At 46.1% G+C, this 17767-nt stretch overlaps 1 protein-coding gene across 1 annotated transcript; it reads right to left on the bottom strand.

The window, feature by feature from the left end:
* Nucleotides 1–2655: 2655 nt before the first annotated feature.
* Catsper4 (cation channel sperm associated 4) lies at nt 2656–15827 on the bottom strand. The gene is made up of 9 exons (XM_023563606.2): nt 15610–15827; nt 15284–15424; nt 11646–11747; nt 9852–9943; nt 9577–9697; nt 9252–9385; nt 5397–5568; nt 3906–4117; nt 2656–3599 (listed from the first exon to the last, which is right to left on the bottom strand). The coding sequence occupies exons 1-9, from the start codon at nt 15688–15690 to the stop codon at nt 3413–3415; spliced, it is 1242 nt and encodes a 413-aa protein (XP_023419374.1). The 5' UTR covers nt 15691–15827; the 3' UTR covers nt 2656–3412.
* Nucleotides 15828–17767: the final 1940 nt, after the last annotated feature.

Raw genomic sequence — 17767 nt, 5'->3', positions numbered from 1 at the left:
CACACGTGGCTGGCATTGAGATTTATACACCCTCAGTGGGCTTTGGGCCCCACCACACTTCATGTAAAAACCTTTTGTAAGGGCCGGGGATTTAGCTCAGCGGCTGAAGCGCTAGCCTGACAAGCAGTCGAGCCCCTCTCCACAAATGGATGGGTCGGTCCTCTACCTCTGTCAGTTCTCTACTATAGACTTCTCCGTAATCCCAGGATTTTAAGAGACCCAGTACCTCCCCTATGGGGGCTGGAAGCTCTTCTCACAGACTTTTTCTCAATCCAAGTAGTGTGCCTTCATTTCTTTCACTTACTCTTGTTACTCCTTTTTAAATTTTATTCTTCCTATTGTGAGTGTCCTCAGTTTTTTTGTTTTTTTGTTTTTTTTTTTTTTGTTTGTTTGTTTTTTGGGGTTTTTTTTTTTTTTTTTTTTTTTTTGACATCAAGAACCTGGAAATCACTCCCTCGAGACTTCCATCCCATAAGATTGTCACAGGCAAGGCTCTGAGCATTTGGACACAGTAGTCACTGGGCTGGGTCTGAGGGTCCCTGAGACTAAAGTTGAGGAACTTATCTCATCCCTGCAGAATAAATTTTCAGGTTTGCTGAATCTTATCTCAGAAAAGCAATTTTTAGGACGCATTAGTAAGAGACATAAGGGTTTATCAGTGACTTTAAATGATACTCATTGTTAGGTGGAATTGAGTATATTTAATGGAGTGTCTTTAAGGGGCCATCTAGGATGCGTATTCCAAATGTCTTAGTTACTTTTCTTGTTTTTGAAACAAAGTACCCAACATCCAAGGTATGGATTAAAAACTGTAGGTCAACAACACCAACTGAATTAAATCAGCATAGTGATGAGTGTAGATGACCCACCTAAGGGAAGTTGCCAGCATAAATTGAGATGTGGAGAAGAGCTTAGGCATTGTGGGTTCTCCTAAGTGTTGCTGTTTTGAGCCGTTGGTTCTGAAGGAGCTTGTCATGGCTAACTTCCTCAATATGAGTTCAGCCATTATCATCAGAGAAGCTCAGGACCTTGTCGCTGAGAGTGGCTGTGGTTCACTTTGGGGGAGCTTTGCTCCTTGCATTGAGCATCGCTTCCTGGCTCTGGAGGTGCAGGTGTGTGCTGTTTAATTTTTAGAAGCTTGTCACCCTGGCTTCCTGGCATGTACTCAACTGTTCTCATTGTCAGAGAAGCTTGGGACTTCTCTTGCTGAGGATGACTGTGGAACTTTTCAGGGCAGCCCTGGTCCTTATTTTGAGTGTGACTTCTTGGCTCCAGTGTAGAACCCTCAACTTACTGGTACAGCTCCTTCACCCAGCTGGCATAGACTTTCTAGACTGCACTGCCCACCGTTGGGCTTTCCCAACGCAGATCTGTAAAACAGACTTGCATGAGTCCTTGTCGTGGGCTCTTGACCTCCAGTTGGACTTGTGGGAGGCATTGTTATGGGCTCTGGTCTTCAGCTAGACTCATGCTGTGGGATGAGACATTACTGTGGGATCCAGGCCATTGGCTGAATATTTTGGGTCATTCCTGTTGTGGATAGATTTCCTGCACTCCAGGAAATTTATTTAACTCCAAGTGACCATCATAAAATAATATAAATTCTGTGTCCTGTATGTAATTGTTCTTGCAACCTTTGACTATAACACAAGTTAGAGGAGGAAAGGTTTACTTAATTTATTGTTCATAGAATTTCAGTTGATAGTCAGATGGCTCTAAGGGAGGCATCACAGAGGGGAACAGTTCACAGAAAAGCAGTGCAGGCCATAGTCAGCAAGTAAGTTACAACATGCCCTGTCAAGTTATAGTGCAAGCCACGTCCGTGTGTTTAAAGTTGAGATATGCTGCCATCCATTTAAGGTGAAAAGGACAGATCCAGACCCTGGATTTACAGGCATATTGTCTTTTAAGACCTTTAGGATTTTTTAAAAGCATTTTCTGGAAGGGGAAAAGGCTTGAATCTTTTAACATGTATCTATAATTTTAAAATCTCAATTTCCTTGTCTCTTTTTTTGTTTTTCTTTTTACAATCCTACATCAGTAGTACCCTATAGAAAAAGATGGTCCATTGGGTTAAGTTGGAGTCAGGGTGAAGGCTGGGGATTTAGTTCAGTGGCACAAGCGCCTGCCTGGCAAGTGTGAGGTCATGAAATTGATCCCTGTACAAAAAAGAAAAAAAAAAAAAAAGTTGGAGTCAGGGTGTATGAGCGTGGGCAGGCATATCTCCAAGGCAGAGCTGAGCCCATGTGGAGGTAGGAGGGTGGATGAGGGTGCAACCAGTTGGCGGTATATGGGTGAGTGAGTGACCTGGCAGGACATAGCCAGTCTGTGGGGGTTAGGGGAAGGAGATACGAGTGCCTATTACATCAAAGGTTCAAGGTTTGGAGGGCTTGCAGGCAGTCTGGATATATAGAGGTGGGGGAACAGTGTGGAGAGTGGCGGCTTATGAAGCCCAGCCTTTTTCTCCCAACATTGAGGATGCAAAGAGCAGGATGTTTATCTCTACTATTAAGTCAGAAATTTGTGGAGGGTATAGATTCTCTACCCCCAATGGACTAGAAGCCCTTGATAGTGTGATTCTCTTATCAAATATTTATCTTCCCCAACAGACTTGAGACAAGTGCCCCAAGTGTGGGAGATCTGCCAGTCAGACACAGATTCCAACACAAAACTTTATTGTCAGTACAAATGCCTGGTCTTGCCAAGCCGTGCTCAGGGTACAGGAAGACATAGTAGCTGCCTGTGCATGTACAAGCCCCTTGGCTCCCATCCTGCTTTCTCAGAGGCTGATCTTGTGTTTGCTCACTGCCGTGTTTGTTACAGACTCATAAACCTGCAAACCAAGAGGTCTTGTCATTCCCCCTCCCTGACATGACACTCTCTTCTTCCCTTCAGCCTCACATTTCTCCAGGATGGAGCTGGGGCAAGGTAGGCCTGCACCATCCCGACTTTCCAGAGGTCTAACTTAGTTTGTTGGGGAGCAGGAAGCCCATACACTCCCAAGGTTTCAGGACTTTCTATCCCGGTGGGATGGGGAGTGTGGGAGAGAGAGGGAAGGACTAAGTGAGATGAATGTGTGCCTGTTCCATCTAGAAGCTTCCTTTCTTAGGAGGCTGCTGTTCTTATGTACCCTAGATGGGATCCAGGTGTCTTTTTGTCCATGGTGGAGCTAAGCATCTGGCTCTAGGGAGGAGCTGAGCTGGCTCAAGCCACACTAAGAGGGAGTGGGTTTATTAGAGAAAGGAAACTGAGTCATAAGGTGAAGCCTGATGCCAGTGTGTAAGGCCTCTGAGAAGGGAAGTGTGAGACCTAACTCCAGGGATGGGAGTTGAGGGGACAGACAGATCTTGGAACAGACATTGACCTTGACTAGTAGACCTGGGGCTGGGTTGGATGTTGGGGTGAGTGTTGGTTAGATACAAGAAAGAAAGCACACCTTTGCTCTGCTAACCAGCGCACTGAACAAATCTTGCTTTTTAGCTATGTTCTGGAGGTCTATAGAAGACCCGCTTTCCATCAAGGTCATCGACAAGGGCCTATGCATCAGCTCTTCCACTTGCTCCTGGTTGAAGGGGATGGCGCGTACCTTCTGCACGATGCTTGGGAAGAGAGAGGAGTATGTTCCAGGAGTATGTAGCCCTTCCACCTCTTCCCTGGTGCATATGCACCCCTCCCGCCTCCCCAGCCCTGGTGAATATCCAGGCGGAACTGTGCCCTCCTGTGAGATGGAGGGAACACACAGGTCAAGATTCCAGCTCCTCCATCTATAAGGCTGAGGGTCCCTAGGCATGTTATTCAACCTCTCTGGGGTCTAGGATCTGCATTAGAAAATAGGATGAGAAGAATCTGAGACTGCATTGTTCCCTGACTCCCAGGACTCAGAGTACCCCCAATACACCCCCTACTTGTCAAGCTCCTCTCTGATCTTCTTGTACTGCGTCAAGTTCTCCTCTATTGCTTCAAGCACCAAGCAGAAACCATCAAGCATGTTTTCTGAGAGGTTTGACATGGGGCTCCCCACAAGAGGTTCCTGGTAGGGACCAGTTTTCTCCACGCGAACAAGTGCACAGTGCAGGAGTGGCAGCTCGTGACTCCAGTCTTCCTTCTCAGTACCTGCCTGCAGGGGAGAATGGGAGAGGGATGAGACTCAGCCTGGAACTCGCCAGCCCCATAGAGAAGTCTGTGGGATTGGACAGTAGGACTCTAATAACCCAATCTCTGTCTCTCTCTCTCTCTCTCTCTCTCTCTCTCTCTCTCTCTCTCTCTCCCTCTCCCTCTCTCTCTCTCTCTCTCTCCTCTGTAATTCAGGACCTCCAGCATGCTTGGTCTCTACCACTGAGCTGGATTCCCAGCACTTAGTTCCAGCCAATCTAATCCTTCCTCCTTGCTATAAGAGCTCAAGTTCAAATGCATACACCCATTCCCCCTCCTCTTTGAAAGTTGTCTTCTATTCCATTCCATTTCTTTTTTCTTTTTTCTAATCAGTACCAGGGATCGAACTCACGACCACATGCTTGCAAAGCAGGCGCTTATGCTGCTGAGCTAAATCCCCAGCCCTATTGCATCCCAGATAAGTCCTACCCAGCAAACTTGTAAAACTCTACCTACTCTCCATCATGGCTCCCAACCCCACCACATAACTTTTTTGGTTTGGTTTGGTTTCTTGAAACAGAGTTTTGCTATGTATTTAAGGCTGGGCTTGAACTCATGACAGTACTTCTTCCTCAGCCTCCTGAGTGCTGGGACACAGGTACATGCCACCATGCCCAGCACTCCATCTCACTTTTCAGTTTTGAAACTGCGTCTCCCTAAGTCCCCAAGTTGCCCAGGTAGGGCTCAAATTTGCAATCTCCCTGCTTCAGCCTCCAAGAGTGCTGCTGCAGCACTTCTGTAAGTATTGTACTCCACTTCCTTTTCCAACCTTATGGATTTCTATTCTTGAATGAGTAAGCTGGAGCTGCCATTTATTGAGTGCTTACTATGTGCCCAGCGCTGTTCATTGACCCGCATAATCTTTATTACAGCTATGTGAGTAGTAATACTAGTCCCATATTACAGAATAAGAAATTGATTAAATGTCTCAGGCCACCCAACTGCTTAGTTTTGAATTACTATAGAAATATAACATCTTGGGGCTGGGGGTTTAGCTCAGTGGCATAAGCGCCTGCCTTGCAAGTACGCAGTCATGAGTTTGATCCCCGGTACAACATATATATGAAATCCATACCCCTCACCCCAACATGTAAGTGGCACTTCAAATGGGGGTTCCTGTCTCCATGTCCTGGACTTGGCTTTCTCCAGGCTCTTGAGTGTGCAAAAACACATACACACTGACATCTACTCAAGTCATCACACACACCCCTCCCTCTCCCTCCTGCCCTCCCTATCCCACAAACCTCACTGAAGTTTTTTTGATGCTGTTTCTCCATCTTCTCTGTCATGATTTGTTCTAGATTCCTGATCACCACAGTAACAAGCAGGTTCATGCCAATGATGCCACCGATGATGATGAAGATGGCAAAGTAGATGGCTCCCCCGGTCTCCAGGGCATAGTCCCTCTGATTCCTCCTGGAGATGGCAGACAGGGGCCCTGTGACTTCCCTGGCCCTTTGAGCCTTAGTTTCCTCATCTGTTAAGTGGGGGAAACTACTGGCAATTCTGCCTGCTTTTTAGCTATTACAGGGACCTGGTGGGCACAGCACCAGCTCTTATTGCCAACCTGCTTTGTTGCCACACAGGTTCCAGCTCTGAAACCAGCCCTACAAGGTGACTGGTGGATCACCACTACTGAGTTCAATCTATTAGCCATTAATATTATTATTTTGGGTACTGGGACTTGAACTCATGACCTTGTACTTGCCAGGCAGGCATTTATGCCACTGAGCTAAATCCCCAGCCCCTAGCCATAATATTTTAAAAGTGGTACTGGGGATTGAACCAGGGGCCTTGTGTAAAGCCAGGGATTTACACCTCCAGACCAATTTGCTATATCTTTTTTTCCCCTGAGACAGGGTCTCAGTATGTAGTACCAACTGGCCTTGAATTCATTATCTTTTCTCAGGCTCCCAAGTGCTGAGATTACACTGCCCCTGCCTCCCATTAGCTATATTCTTATTCAGTTTTTTGTTTTCTGACACAGGTTCTCACTAAGATTTCAGGCTGGCCTTAACTCATTGAATTTCGCTACTGTAGCCCCAGCTGGCCTCAAACTCACTGGGATCCTCCTACCTTGGCCTCCCAAATGCTTGAACTACAGGCATTTGCTACCATACGTGGCTTTTCCCCCCTCATTACAAAAAAAAAAAATTGGAATTCATGATAGAAAGATTGGGAGGAAACATGGAGTATGATAAAAATATAATAAATGTTTAATTCTTAAAATTACAATAAAAGACACATTGCAATTAATCTCCTTCAAAATATAGGTACTTCCCTTCATTTGGAACACACTTATCCTATCATTCTGGCCACCTTTTGAAGCAGTTCTAGAACTCTTCTTTTGCGTCTTTTGTGATTAAAAAGTACAGTGGGAGAGAAACAAACAAAAAAAAAGTACAGTGAATGCTGATGCCAAATGCCATCAAACAGAAAGACTTGTGAAAACATTACAGTGTATTTTCATCCACCTTACTCACCAGATCTGGCACTGCGATTTCAGGTTTTTTCCCAAAGTCAAGATGACCATGAAAGGTAAGCATATTTATTTATTATGTATATATATTTACCAGGAATTGAACTCAGGACCTTACACTTTCCAGGTAGGCACTTACCACTGAGCTTTTTCCCTGGCCCAAGATAAGCATTTTTAACAGATTCGAGACATTGAGGTAGCTATGACAGCACAACTAAAGACATTCATGAAAGAAGACTGAGGACTGCTTTAGAAAGTGGTAAAAAATCAGGCATGGTAGTGCACACCTGTCAACTCAGCACTTGGGAGGCTGATGCAGGAGAATTGCTGTAATTTTGAGGCCAATCTGGGCTACCTAGTGAGTTCAAGTCCAGCCTGAACTATACAGTGAGACCCTGTCTTGAAAACAAAAACAGCAAAAGTGGTAAAAATGATAGAATAAATGTGTTCAAAGTGAGGGGGAGTATCTTGACTCGGATTAATGGCAATGTATCTCTTACTGTAATAATTTTAAAAACTGTTAATAGTTATTGAAATAATTTTTTAAAAATGTAAACGTTGATTGCTTTTTGGTCATACCTTATATACAGACTTAAATTCTCATCTTGTGAGTTACCTGCTGTTCATATTTTGTTATAAATCTCCCAAAAATATTTTTTCATACCAGTTCTGGTAGTGCCCACCTGTAGTCTCATAGTCTGAGAGTCTAAGGCAAGAGGATTAAAAGTTTCAGCCAAGCCCAAGCAACTTAATAAGACCCAGCCTCAAAATTTAAAAATTTTATTAAAGGGCTGGAATGTAGCTCAGTGTGAAGGCACTAGGCTCAGTCTCTAGTATTGCAAAAAAAAAAAAAAAAAAAACAAAAAAACAACCAAATAAATAGTTCTCTTCACAATGTAGTTCTCGAAGCTAGGCATGGTGACACACCAAGCCTACCAAGTGCTGGAATTATAGGTATACACTACCACATCCAATCTGGAATAGTAATCCCCAGTTTACAGTGGAGGAAACGGAGTTTCAGGAGAACAATGAAGTAACTTACCCAAATTCATATGACTAATGTGGTAGAACAAAAAAAATTACCCCAGTGTAATTTTTTATTAGTATACTTATTATGCACATACTAAATCCACTTTACTAAGTTCACATTGGGAAATTGGTACATATGTCTTGATCAGTTTTGATCCCTTTGCATCCCCTCCTTGAGGTAAGAAGTAGCTAAAAAAAAGGTTGAAGAAAGAAGAGAGGACCAGCCCACTTTGCAGGCTGGTGTTTGAGGCCTAAGATAACAAAAGATGTAGTTGGAAAAAGAAGGAAGGGCCCCCCTTGGGTACCCATTTTCTGGGACTAGATTCAACTTCTGAACTATACATTAGCCCAGGACTGGGATGCCCAGATCTAAATACAATGGGAGAAAGTAACCAAGTAGAGCTTAGCTTATAAACAGTAAGGCCCGAGTACATGCCTGATGCTCTTCTGCAACCCTTGGCTGACCCTACATGCCATATTGACCTCTGTGGGCTTTGGATTCTGTGATGGTTCCTGTAAGGATCAAAAACCCCACTAACCTGATGATGGGGGTACATCAAACTGCTAATTTACGGAGTCATACTTCAAACCAAACTCTCAGTCTCACCCCAAACCCTAAGAATTAAAACCCTCAAAATCAAATTCCCTTGGCACTGCAAGCTCTTATTACTGGCCCACTCCCATTCTGAATCTTGTGTTTTCTTTTCCAAATAAATCACTGATCTTGCTCCTCCTCTTGGGTCCTGCTCAGTTCTTTATTTGGGCTTCAAAGAACTTGGATAAAATCCCAATCTTCTGTAATCCCAGCACTTGGGAGATTGAGGCTGGAGGATCTTGGCAAGTTCAAGACCAGCGTGGGCTACAAAGTGAGCCTCAAGGCCAGCCTCAACTGCGTAGTAAAACCTTATCTCAGACAAAAAACAAAGCACAACTCCAACCTTATAAAACCCCAGTATAGTTTTAGAAACAGTTGGTGATTCTTTTCTATGACCTATATCCTCATGAATACTGACCACAGAAACCTTTAGCTATGGGATTCTACCCTTATGAAAGGGACCAAAAAAGAAAACCTGTCAGGGATCTACTGCCTGTAGTGAAATAGAAAGAAATCTGGCTAAGATGGGCCTGTGAAGAGACAACAGAACAGAATAGAACAGAGACGTGACCTTGCTGATCATTCTGAGCAAGTCTGAGGTGAGCCTGAAGCTCCGGGGGGTCCAGGGAGCAGCTCAGCTCTTCTGGAGTTGCAGATTGCTCTGACCTTGGGTATCACCACAGACCTGCTCTTCAGCCAACATCTAGCCACCTAGCTGTTTAGCATGATTGGACACTGCTCCATGGACAGGGTCAGGTGGCATTTTGAATGCATGAAATTTCTATGGGGGCCAAGGATTTCAGTACCACAGGTCACAAGCCCAGACCCTCACTACAAAGACTTCTCCCCAGTTTAAAACTTGGATACTCTCTTCCTGCCAGGCCCACCTCTTCCCTCTGGGGCCCATATGTACCTTGACAGCATCCTATGCCCAGCCTCCCGCCTGTATAATTCTGCCTCTTTGGTAGGAGGAGGCCTGCAGCCCAGGACACTCACCGGAAGTCGCTGTAGATGTCCACCCATCCATCCTGTGTGAGGCAGACGAAGAGAGTGTACAAGGCCACCCCCAGGTTCCCAAAATGGATAGGCACGAACTCACCAAAGAGTGTGACCCCAAGCAGTGCGAAAACCTGCCAGAAAGCAAAGCCCCATGCTAGCTTCACTCAGAGCACTTGGAGCCAGAACACAAAAGTAAATAGGAGGAAAATAAGTGTTGCCAAGGGAAACGCAGAGCTTTGTACTTATAAACCTTTCTTCTCCAGGGACCCTTCTTTCCCCAAGGCCCCAGGAGTTCTACTCAGAGAGCAGGAGTGGCACTGACCAGCATGACAAAGAGGATGAGGACCCCGATCTGGGCCATGCCGGGGCCCGCCTGCAGGATGACACGGATGATCCGGGCCAGGGGCTCCACCGCCATGCACACATGCACCAGCCGAAGAACCCTGAGAAAACTCTCTTAGCCCCTCAGCCCTACCCCTCCACTGCCCTCCACCAACTTTCCAGGGAGGCAGAGCTGAACCCAAGCTGGGAACAGCCATCCCTTCCAGTTCTTGGGATACAGTCAGGTCACCCTCTTTTCCAGATCTCTTATCTTACCTGAGACAGTATGTGATAGAGACGTTGACCACTTTCAGGACCCCCAAAGTCAACATGCAGACAATGAAGAAGTTGAGGATGTTCCATCCGTCCTGAGGATAGGCCAGCCCCAGTTGGGCCAGTCAGGTCCAGTCATGGGGTGCCCAAGTTTGCTCTCTCAAACCCCAAGGCGAGGGCTCAGTGTTCTCACAGCAGGACAGTGACCTGCTGTCTACGGCTGTCATGCTGTCATCCCCACACATGCCTCAGAACACACATGCACTCTGTCCTGCACATGTATTGACAACCATGGCGACCTCAGGAACTCCCGTGGAGACCTTGCCTCACCCCCACACAGATGTCCCTGAGCTGAGGCCGCCTGGGCCAGTCACCTGCAGACAGTAGCCTTGCCTGATAATGAAGTGACCTGAGATGTGTGTGTGCTCCTGTCTCTATGGAGCATGCTCCAATGAATAAAACAAAAGTAAATACTAGTGAAGATATCAAGGAATGCTGCTTCAGTAGCAAGGCAAAAGTGAAATCATACAGCACAAGGAAGGGAAAGAGGCCAGTCTTTAGTTTGTTTAGTGAGGTGTTTCTGTACAGGACAGGGTTTAGGGAAGAAGCTTATCTGTATGAATGATTTGACCAATGATTGGACCCAGTGGTATGAGTACAAAATGACATATATGCAAGGTTGAAAACAACCAGAGGACCCAGACATCAAAGACTGCTTGAATAAACTGCTACAGTACCTTCATTTTATGGAGCACTATATAATCATTAAAAAAGATCAGTGAAAAAAAATCTCCTACTGCTAACACACAAAGATCCAGTCAGCAACAAGAGCAAAAGATTCTGCTGTCAGGAAAGTGGGACTAAGCATATGTATCTGTTTGCTTATGATTATCAAATAACTACTGGCATGTGGAGTCAACAAGAGACTTTGAATAGAAAAAGTTTACCCAGAAAGGAGTTGTGGGAAACGGATGAGGGGACTGGAATGGAACAAGAATTCTGTGTAAGTTTTCTAATATAGTTTTAATTTTCAATATATATCTTCATTAAATATTCAAAACGAATATTTATTTTAATGGGAAAAATTTTCTTAAATTTTGTGGGCAACTCAGTAAACACAAGTTATCCTGGCCTCTTAAATTCCATCCGTGCCTTCAAGTACACAACATCTGTTTGTCTACTTTGTGAAATGTGAAAATTATAGGAAATTCAAAGTTCAGTGCCCATAAATAAAATTTTATTGAAATAGAGCTGGATATGGTGGTACATACCTATAGTTCCAGCTAATTTAGAGGCTGAAGCAGGAGGGCCACTTGAGCCCATGAATTTGGGGCCAACTGAGCAACATGGTCAGATCCGATCTCAACGAAACACAACAAAACACCAAAGAACTATTTTCACCCAAAAATTTGGAATGCAGCCATGTTTTAGCACGTGTGTGATATGTGACCCACTTTTGTGCCCTTGTGGAGGTGGGTCAATTGAAAAAGAGAATGTAAAGCCTGCCACGCATCGTGTTGATTCTCTGGTAGACTGCAGAAGAAGTTTGTTGACTGCTGCTCCAGACCCCTATCAGCCCGATTTCTCAGCTACAGAAATCAGGGTTCACCTCCCTGCAGACCTGGGGACTGGGAGCAGATTTGGAACTAGAATCCATTTTTGCACAGACATGTCAGAAATTCTGTTGCCTCTTTTTTTCATACTCTCTCATTCCCCCACCTCACATACAGACAGCTCTCAGGGTCGTTAACCCTCAGGGAGAGTTAGGCCAATGTTAGAGAGATCCCAGGATCATACCTTCCAGAAAATCCAGAAGTCACTGAGCCAGTGGAGGAGAACCTCACAGATGAGGGTGGTCAGCACAATGTTGTCTATGACTGAGAACAATTCATAGTGTTTCTAAGCAGGAGGCGGATGGAGAGAGGTGTGGGGCATCAGTGAGTAGGACCTGGGCAGACAGGGACAGGTTGTCTGCAGGGAAGGGAGGCCTGTGTCCCTGTGGCTACTCCTCCCAGCATCTCTGTTACCTGCTTTGGAGTACAAGTTCCCTGTAACCCCAGGCCCTGTGCTGAGGCCATCCATGCATTGCTTCATGTGACTGTGGATATTGTCCTGCACAGCAGGTCCTGAATGTGCATAGTGGCACATGCCTGTAAAATCACGGCACTCAGGAGCCTGAGGCGGGAGGATTGCTATCAGTTCAAGGCCAACCTGAGCTACATAGTGAGTTCAAGTTTAGCCTGATCTCCAAGACAAGACAAGACAAGACAAGAGCAGATCCTACTCCTATCTTCCAGACAGGGACTAAAGAGGAGTCCAATACTCAGAAAAGATTCCTATTGATTGAAGATTCCTATTCCAATGGCCAGAAAAGATTCCTATTTATTGAAGACTTTTGCTCCCATTTCCGCCAGCTTCTAGGGCAGGAGGATCCGGGGAAGTGAAGCAGAGGGGGCTGAGCAAGCCCAGCCATGGGAGGAAGAAGCTTCAACCCTGAGACCAGGGGACATCAAGCCACAGACCCCTTCTCTGTGTGCCCCAACCACTCCTGCTGCTCCAGCACCCCGAGTCCGCTAGCTCAGGCCTGACTCAGCTCCTGATGCCCTCCTCGTACTGGCCTGGAACAGGTATCCTAGGTAGATGACTACTAGCATCTGTCTAAACCCTATTCACTTCTGCCTTGCCTCACTTCGGCTTCCTTAGAGCTGTGACCTTTACTGACAGCCTGCTACCTTCCCCACATGGTTTCAACCTAGTGTCACCAAAGTCACTTTGTCTCCTCCCATGTGGTATTTTGATTGCTTTCTTTTCTTTCTTTCTTTCTTTCTTTCTTTCTTTCTTTCTTTCTTTCTTTCTTTCTTTCTTTCTTTCTTTCGTGGTGGTACTAGTAATCGAACCAAGAGGCACTATTCCTCTGAGCTAACATCTTCAACCCTTTTAATTTTTATTTTGAGACAGACTCTTGTTAAATTTCTCAGGCTTCACTTGAGCTTGCAGTCCTCATGCCTCAGTCCCCCGAAGTGCTGGGATCACAGGGGAATGCCACCAGACCTGGTTCATCTACCCCCTTTATTCCAGTGGTCAGAGTTGGTCCTTTGGGTCTCATTACTGCAGAAGGGACTTCCCTGCTGCTTGTGTCTACCCCTACCCACATTTGATGTCAGGCTGCTTAGAGCTTCTATTTATATGTGGGTTAAGTTGTACAGGCTTTCTGATTTTTTCAAATTCCCAAAGCACTGTTAGGGACTGTGGCTATGAGCCCAGAGAAAGAACTTCTTGCCACGTGTTATGGTATAGGCCTGCGATCCACCAGCAGCCAGGAGGCTGAGGCAGGAGAATTGCAAGCTCAAGCCCAGCTTAAATTATATAGTGAGACCTTGTCTACAAAACAAAACAAAACAAAGCACAAAGCTGGCATCTTTACTCTGGATTGATTTCATAGCCCATCACAACATCTGCTCTGTACCCCTCTGTCCACTCTGCTCATTCTTCAAATTTGGCAGGTATGTTTCTGCCTCCATACAAAACTGACTGACTTCCCGGCAGCCCAGTGAAGCAAATCTAGGGTCCTCAGCAGCATCTCACCACATCTGGCACTGCTGCTTGGGGGTCTTTCCTGGGCTGCCCCATCACCATGGGCCCCTGGCCACTTCTCTTCAGTCTCTTTTTCTGCCTCTACCTCCCTCCTTGCCCCCTCTAAAAAGGGTTTCCTTGGATCTGTCTTGGTCCTCTTCTCTCTCCTCAGCTCCTCACAGGCCACTTGCCCCACAGGCCTCCTCAGCCTGGGCACAGGACTGTAGAAAATCTCACGTGCCCCATCTTCAGCTGGTGCCTTCCACCTCCTTTCAGACCTGACCTTGGAATCCCTAGACTCCTGCACCCTCTGCAGACCTGCCTTTCCTCCTGTGTGCCCCACACCCACTTCATCCTGACACAGCACCAGCTCCACCACTACTCAGTCAAGAACTTTCTTTCTTGCTGTCCCTTTGTCTGCATGAGGCCTGAGATGTGGACCCATGTTGCTGACACAAGGCGGCACAGAGTCTGTGCTCCCTAAATGTAAGCTAGGAATCTGATCAATCAGAAAGGCTCAGGGATTCAACTCTGGAGAGCTGCCTGTGCTTCTGACCTCCTTGTCCACCGCCATGCTCCTGCGTCAAGACCCAGCCTCCGTCACACACACATCTCAGCAGTGCTCCATCTTTTCCGTTCTCGGCCCCTCCCTCTAGAGTTCACACTGCGGCAGCCACTGGAAATTTTCTAAAATAAGAGTTTGTGTATTACAGTTTAATGCTTTAAACCTCTGGATTTCTGATGACAAAGGAGAAAGGTCGTCTTTCTTGACTAATAGACCCAGTGTGATCTGGCCACTGACTATCTATCTGAGCTTATCTGCCACTACCACACTGAACATACTTCTGCGGTAAGGGTTCAAACACAGGGTTGCGCACATGCTAGGCAGGCACTCTACTGTCAACCTATATTCCCATGCTGACATACTGATTTGATTTGATTTATTTGATTTGTTTTTGAGAACCCACTATGCAGTTCAGGCTGGGCTTCAAGTCACTTTGTAGCCCAGGCTGGCCTTGAACTTGAAGTAATCTTCCTCCTCAGCCTCCCACGTGCTTGGATTACAGGTGTGTACTACCATGCCTAGTTGGCATATTAATTTTAAATCACACAATACCTGCATGAATACTCTTTATAAGAAATTAAAACATGAGTAAGATCAAAGTCACTGGACTTTGAATTGGACTCGCAGAACTCTTTCACATGCTGTTTCTATGGTCCAAAACACTTCTCCCTCTTCACTGTCTCACTTTGTGTGGTGAACTCTGACTCATTCTTTTTTAAGGTAAGGTCTTACTTTGTAGCCCAGGCTGACTTGAACTCAGCATCCTCTCCTCAGGCTCCTGAGTGCTGGCTTACATGCATGCACCACACACCTAGTTTCCTGCTAATTCTTTACTCTCAGTTTAAGTGTCATCCTCACCAAGAAGCCTTCCCTGACCCCTCAGGTTAGGTTTTATTGTCATTATTGAGCTCCACACACTCTGATACTCAGGCACTAGTACTAGTATGTCTGCATCTGTAGTTCTTTTCCTGGATCCTTGCCAACAAGCAGAGTCAGCACTTGGCCGGAGTGACTCTCCTTTAGCGACTGTGATTATTACTGGCCATTAGTCCCCACAAAGTGCCCATTTGTCTGTCTATTTCCCATGACTCTTTCCTTGTCCCTCTACAGATCCAATGCTTTCTTTATTTTGGGCTCCAGAATCTCCTGCATCACAAAGTCTTCCTGACCTGCACATTCTCAGAAGATCAGACTGGACAGACCCTTGATGACCAACTATCATAGTATGGGGAGCCCACAGGGGAAGCGCCTGCCCCCAGCCCCCATCCAAGCCAAGGGAGCAGAGGTTGGGCTTCACCTGGTCAAGGAAGGAGTTGGTGCGGAGAGCAATGGTGATGGCATTGGTCACCAGCAGAAAGGCCAGCAGCAGCTGGAAGGCAGGATGTTGCAGCATATATTGGATGGACATGCGAATGAACTCTTGCTTCTCCCAGGCATCCTGGGAGAGAGGGTAGAGACCTTCCTTCAGGCAAGTGTCACCACAGTGGCCTGGACTTTTGCTTTCAGTGAGCCATGGGGAAGGGGTTTCCTGAGAGTCTGTTCTAGAAGGGGAGTGGCTGGAGATCATGGAGTGTAGGATGTGTATGGAGGGTTGCTGCGGATCCCACCCCCAGCCATCCCCACCTTTTTGTTTATGACGTCCTGGCGGTTGATGAGCACTTGCTCCTGCGGCTGGCTGAAGCGACGTTGCATAGTGCTCTGCATGAAAGAAGAGCAGTCCTCAGTGAAACACTGGCCCTGTCCACTCCCAGGTGACAGCTCTGTGGGGAGCCAGTCAACAGCCACCACCAGGATGCTCAAATATTTGACTTGCCTGAGTCTGTGCCTTGCTACCACCAGGCCACAGTTACTCTTTCTCCTCCTCTTAAAAGAAACTTTGCTCCAGGGGTCTTGGCCCCTCAACACAGTGAGATCACAGAGGTGGCCGTGACTTCCAGCTTTCTGTGTTCTATCCAGGCATTCTGTCCTAGGAGCCCCTCTCATTGGTCCCTCTGCACCAACACAGAAGACCTCAGGGACAGCTTTCAAGGTGAGGATGCTGGGCTGGGCTCTGACTGAGGGCAGAGGCTAATAGGAGAGCTCAGGTCTCCTGGGTACCCGGGATAGAGTCAAAGGATATGGTCCTGCTCTGGATCTAGAAGCTGGAGGTGAGGCTGGATGGAGAGGGGAAGAGAGAGAAGGAAAGGGGAGGGGAAGAGAGGGGATGGGAGAGCAAAGAAGATGAGGAAAGGAGCATTGAGAAGAGGAGAGGAGGGGCAGCTGTGCATCGACCTGTGGTGAGTCAGAGAAACTGGGACTCTTCCACGATCTAGGAGGCTCCAATAGAGGACATTCTGGGACCGGGCAGACTTGCCGGAAAAGGGTGCTGCGGTGACTTCAGTCACATATTCCCCTCTCAAGCGGGACTGGTGAGCAGTGCCTAGCTTATGTGACGCTGCTGGCTGAGACCCAGTAGGCTAGCACAACCCAGGTCCCAGCGCCTGAAGGTGACCTGGAGGGGTGGACCCGTATAGGCTGCCTGGTCCATAACTCTCTGGTGCGCTGCCGTGGGTGGGAACACCTAGCCAGCACAATTCAATCAGACTGTGGCCAACAGGGAAGGAAGCTGGGCCTCCTATATACGCTTGCATATATAAGGAACAAAAAATATGGGAAGAGGGAGCAACAAGAAAGGCCCCTCAGCCCCCAATCCTGAGAAACAGGCAATAGCAGACACCGCACCAATAGACATAAAGCACTATCTCCAGAGCCTCATAGACGAGTTCAGGAATGAAGTTATTAATAACCTGAAGCTAGAAATAAGCAGAATAGTTAGAGAAATGCTAAGCACCACCCAAGAAAAAACAGATGGTGGAATGGAAGAACAGAAAAAGAGGGGAGAATTGTTTGATGGAGAAAATAGAGAAAGCATAGAATACGTGAAGCAGGTTCAAAGAGACTACCAGGAAACTAAACACTCTATCAAAAACTGGCATAACAGCTTGAAAGAAACTAAGGACAGAATATCTGAACTGGAGGGCAGATTTGTAATATGGGAAAATGAAATGAAAAACTTCTTAAAAATAACAAAGAAACAAACAGCAATAATACAAAGACTAAAAGATGATAAGAGGATCCATAACTTAAGGATTAAGAACATAAAAGAAGAAGTAGGGACACAAACAAATGAACTACAAAAGCTACTCACAGAAATAATCCAGGAGAATTTTCCTAATTTAGCAAAAGGTAAAGATACTCAGTTGTATGAAGCATACAGGACCCCAGCCACCTACAACCCAAACAGAGCAACACCCACGCATATAATAATTAAAATTCCAGAAATCCAATACAAGAACAGAATATTAAAAGCCGTCAGAGACAAGAAACTGATCACTTACAAGGGAACACCCATCAGAATTACAGCAGATTTCTCGGCACAAACCATCAAATCATGAAGAGCGTGGAGGGAAATAATTCAAGCTTTGAAAGATAATAATCTCCAGCCAAGATTGATATATCCTGCACAACTATCCCTGGAAATTGATGGAAAAACAAGGTGCTTCCAGGATAAAGAGGAACTAGGGGAATATGCAACCACCAATTCAACTCTACAGAGAATACTGCAGGATATTCTAAAAAAGAAAAATACAAAGAATCCAGAAATAGTGGCAGGGAGGCCTCAATGAATGGACCAGAAAACAAAATGAAGAAGACAAACTGACAGCTAATGACAGAAAAAGAGCTCAACAGAAATGAGGCAGAGAAGATTGGATGATAGGAACAGCTATGTTGGAGAAAATGA

Source organism: Cavia porcellus, unplaced genomic scaffold (genome assembly GCF_034190915.1).
Source record: "Cavia porcellus strain 051 isolate PalLab524CR breed Dunkin Hartley unplaced genomic scaffold, mCavPor4.1 scaffold_22, whole genome shotgun sequence".
NCBI lineage: Eukaryota > Metazoa > Chordata > Mammalia > Rodentia > Caviidae > Cavia > Cavia porcellus.
This window is presented reverse-complemented; position numbering and strand designations above follow the sequence as displayed.

Bases quoted from the DNA above. Each gene is read 5' to 3' on its own strand.
- Catsper4 (XM_023563606.2), bottom strand. From the start codon at position 15,690: ATGCAGAGCACTATGCAACGTCGCTTCAGCCAGCCGCAGGAGCAAGTG. The intron at 11,748-15,283 runs GTGAAGCCCAAC...CCTCCTGCTTAG, and splicing joins CCAACTCCTTCCTTGACCAG to AAACACTATGAATTGTTCTC. The intron at 9,386-9,576 runs GTCAGTGCCACT...GCTTTCTGGCAG, and splicing joins TCATCCTCTTTGTCATGCTG to GTTTTCGCACTGCTTGGGGT.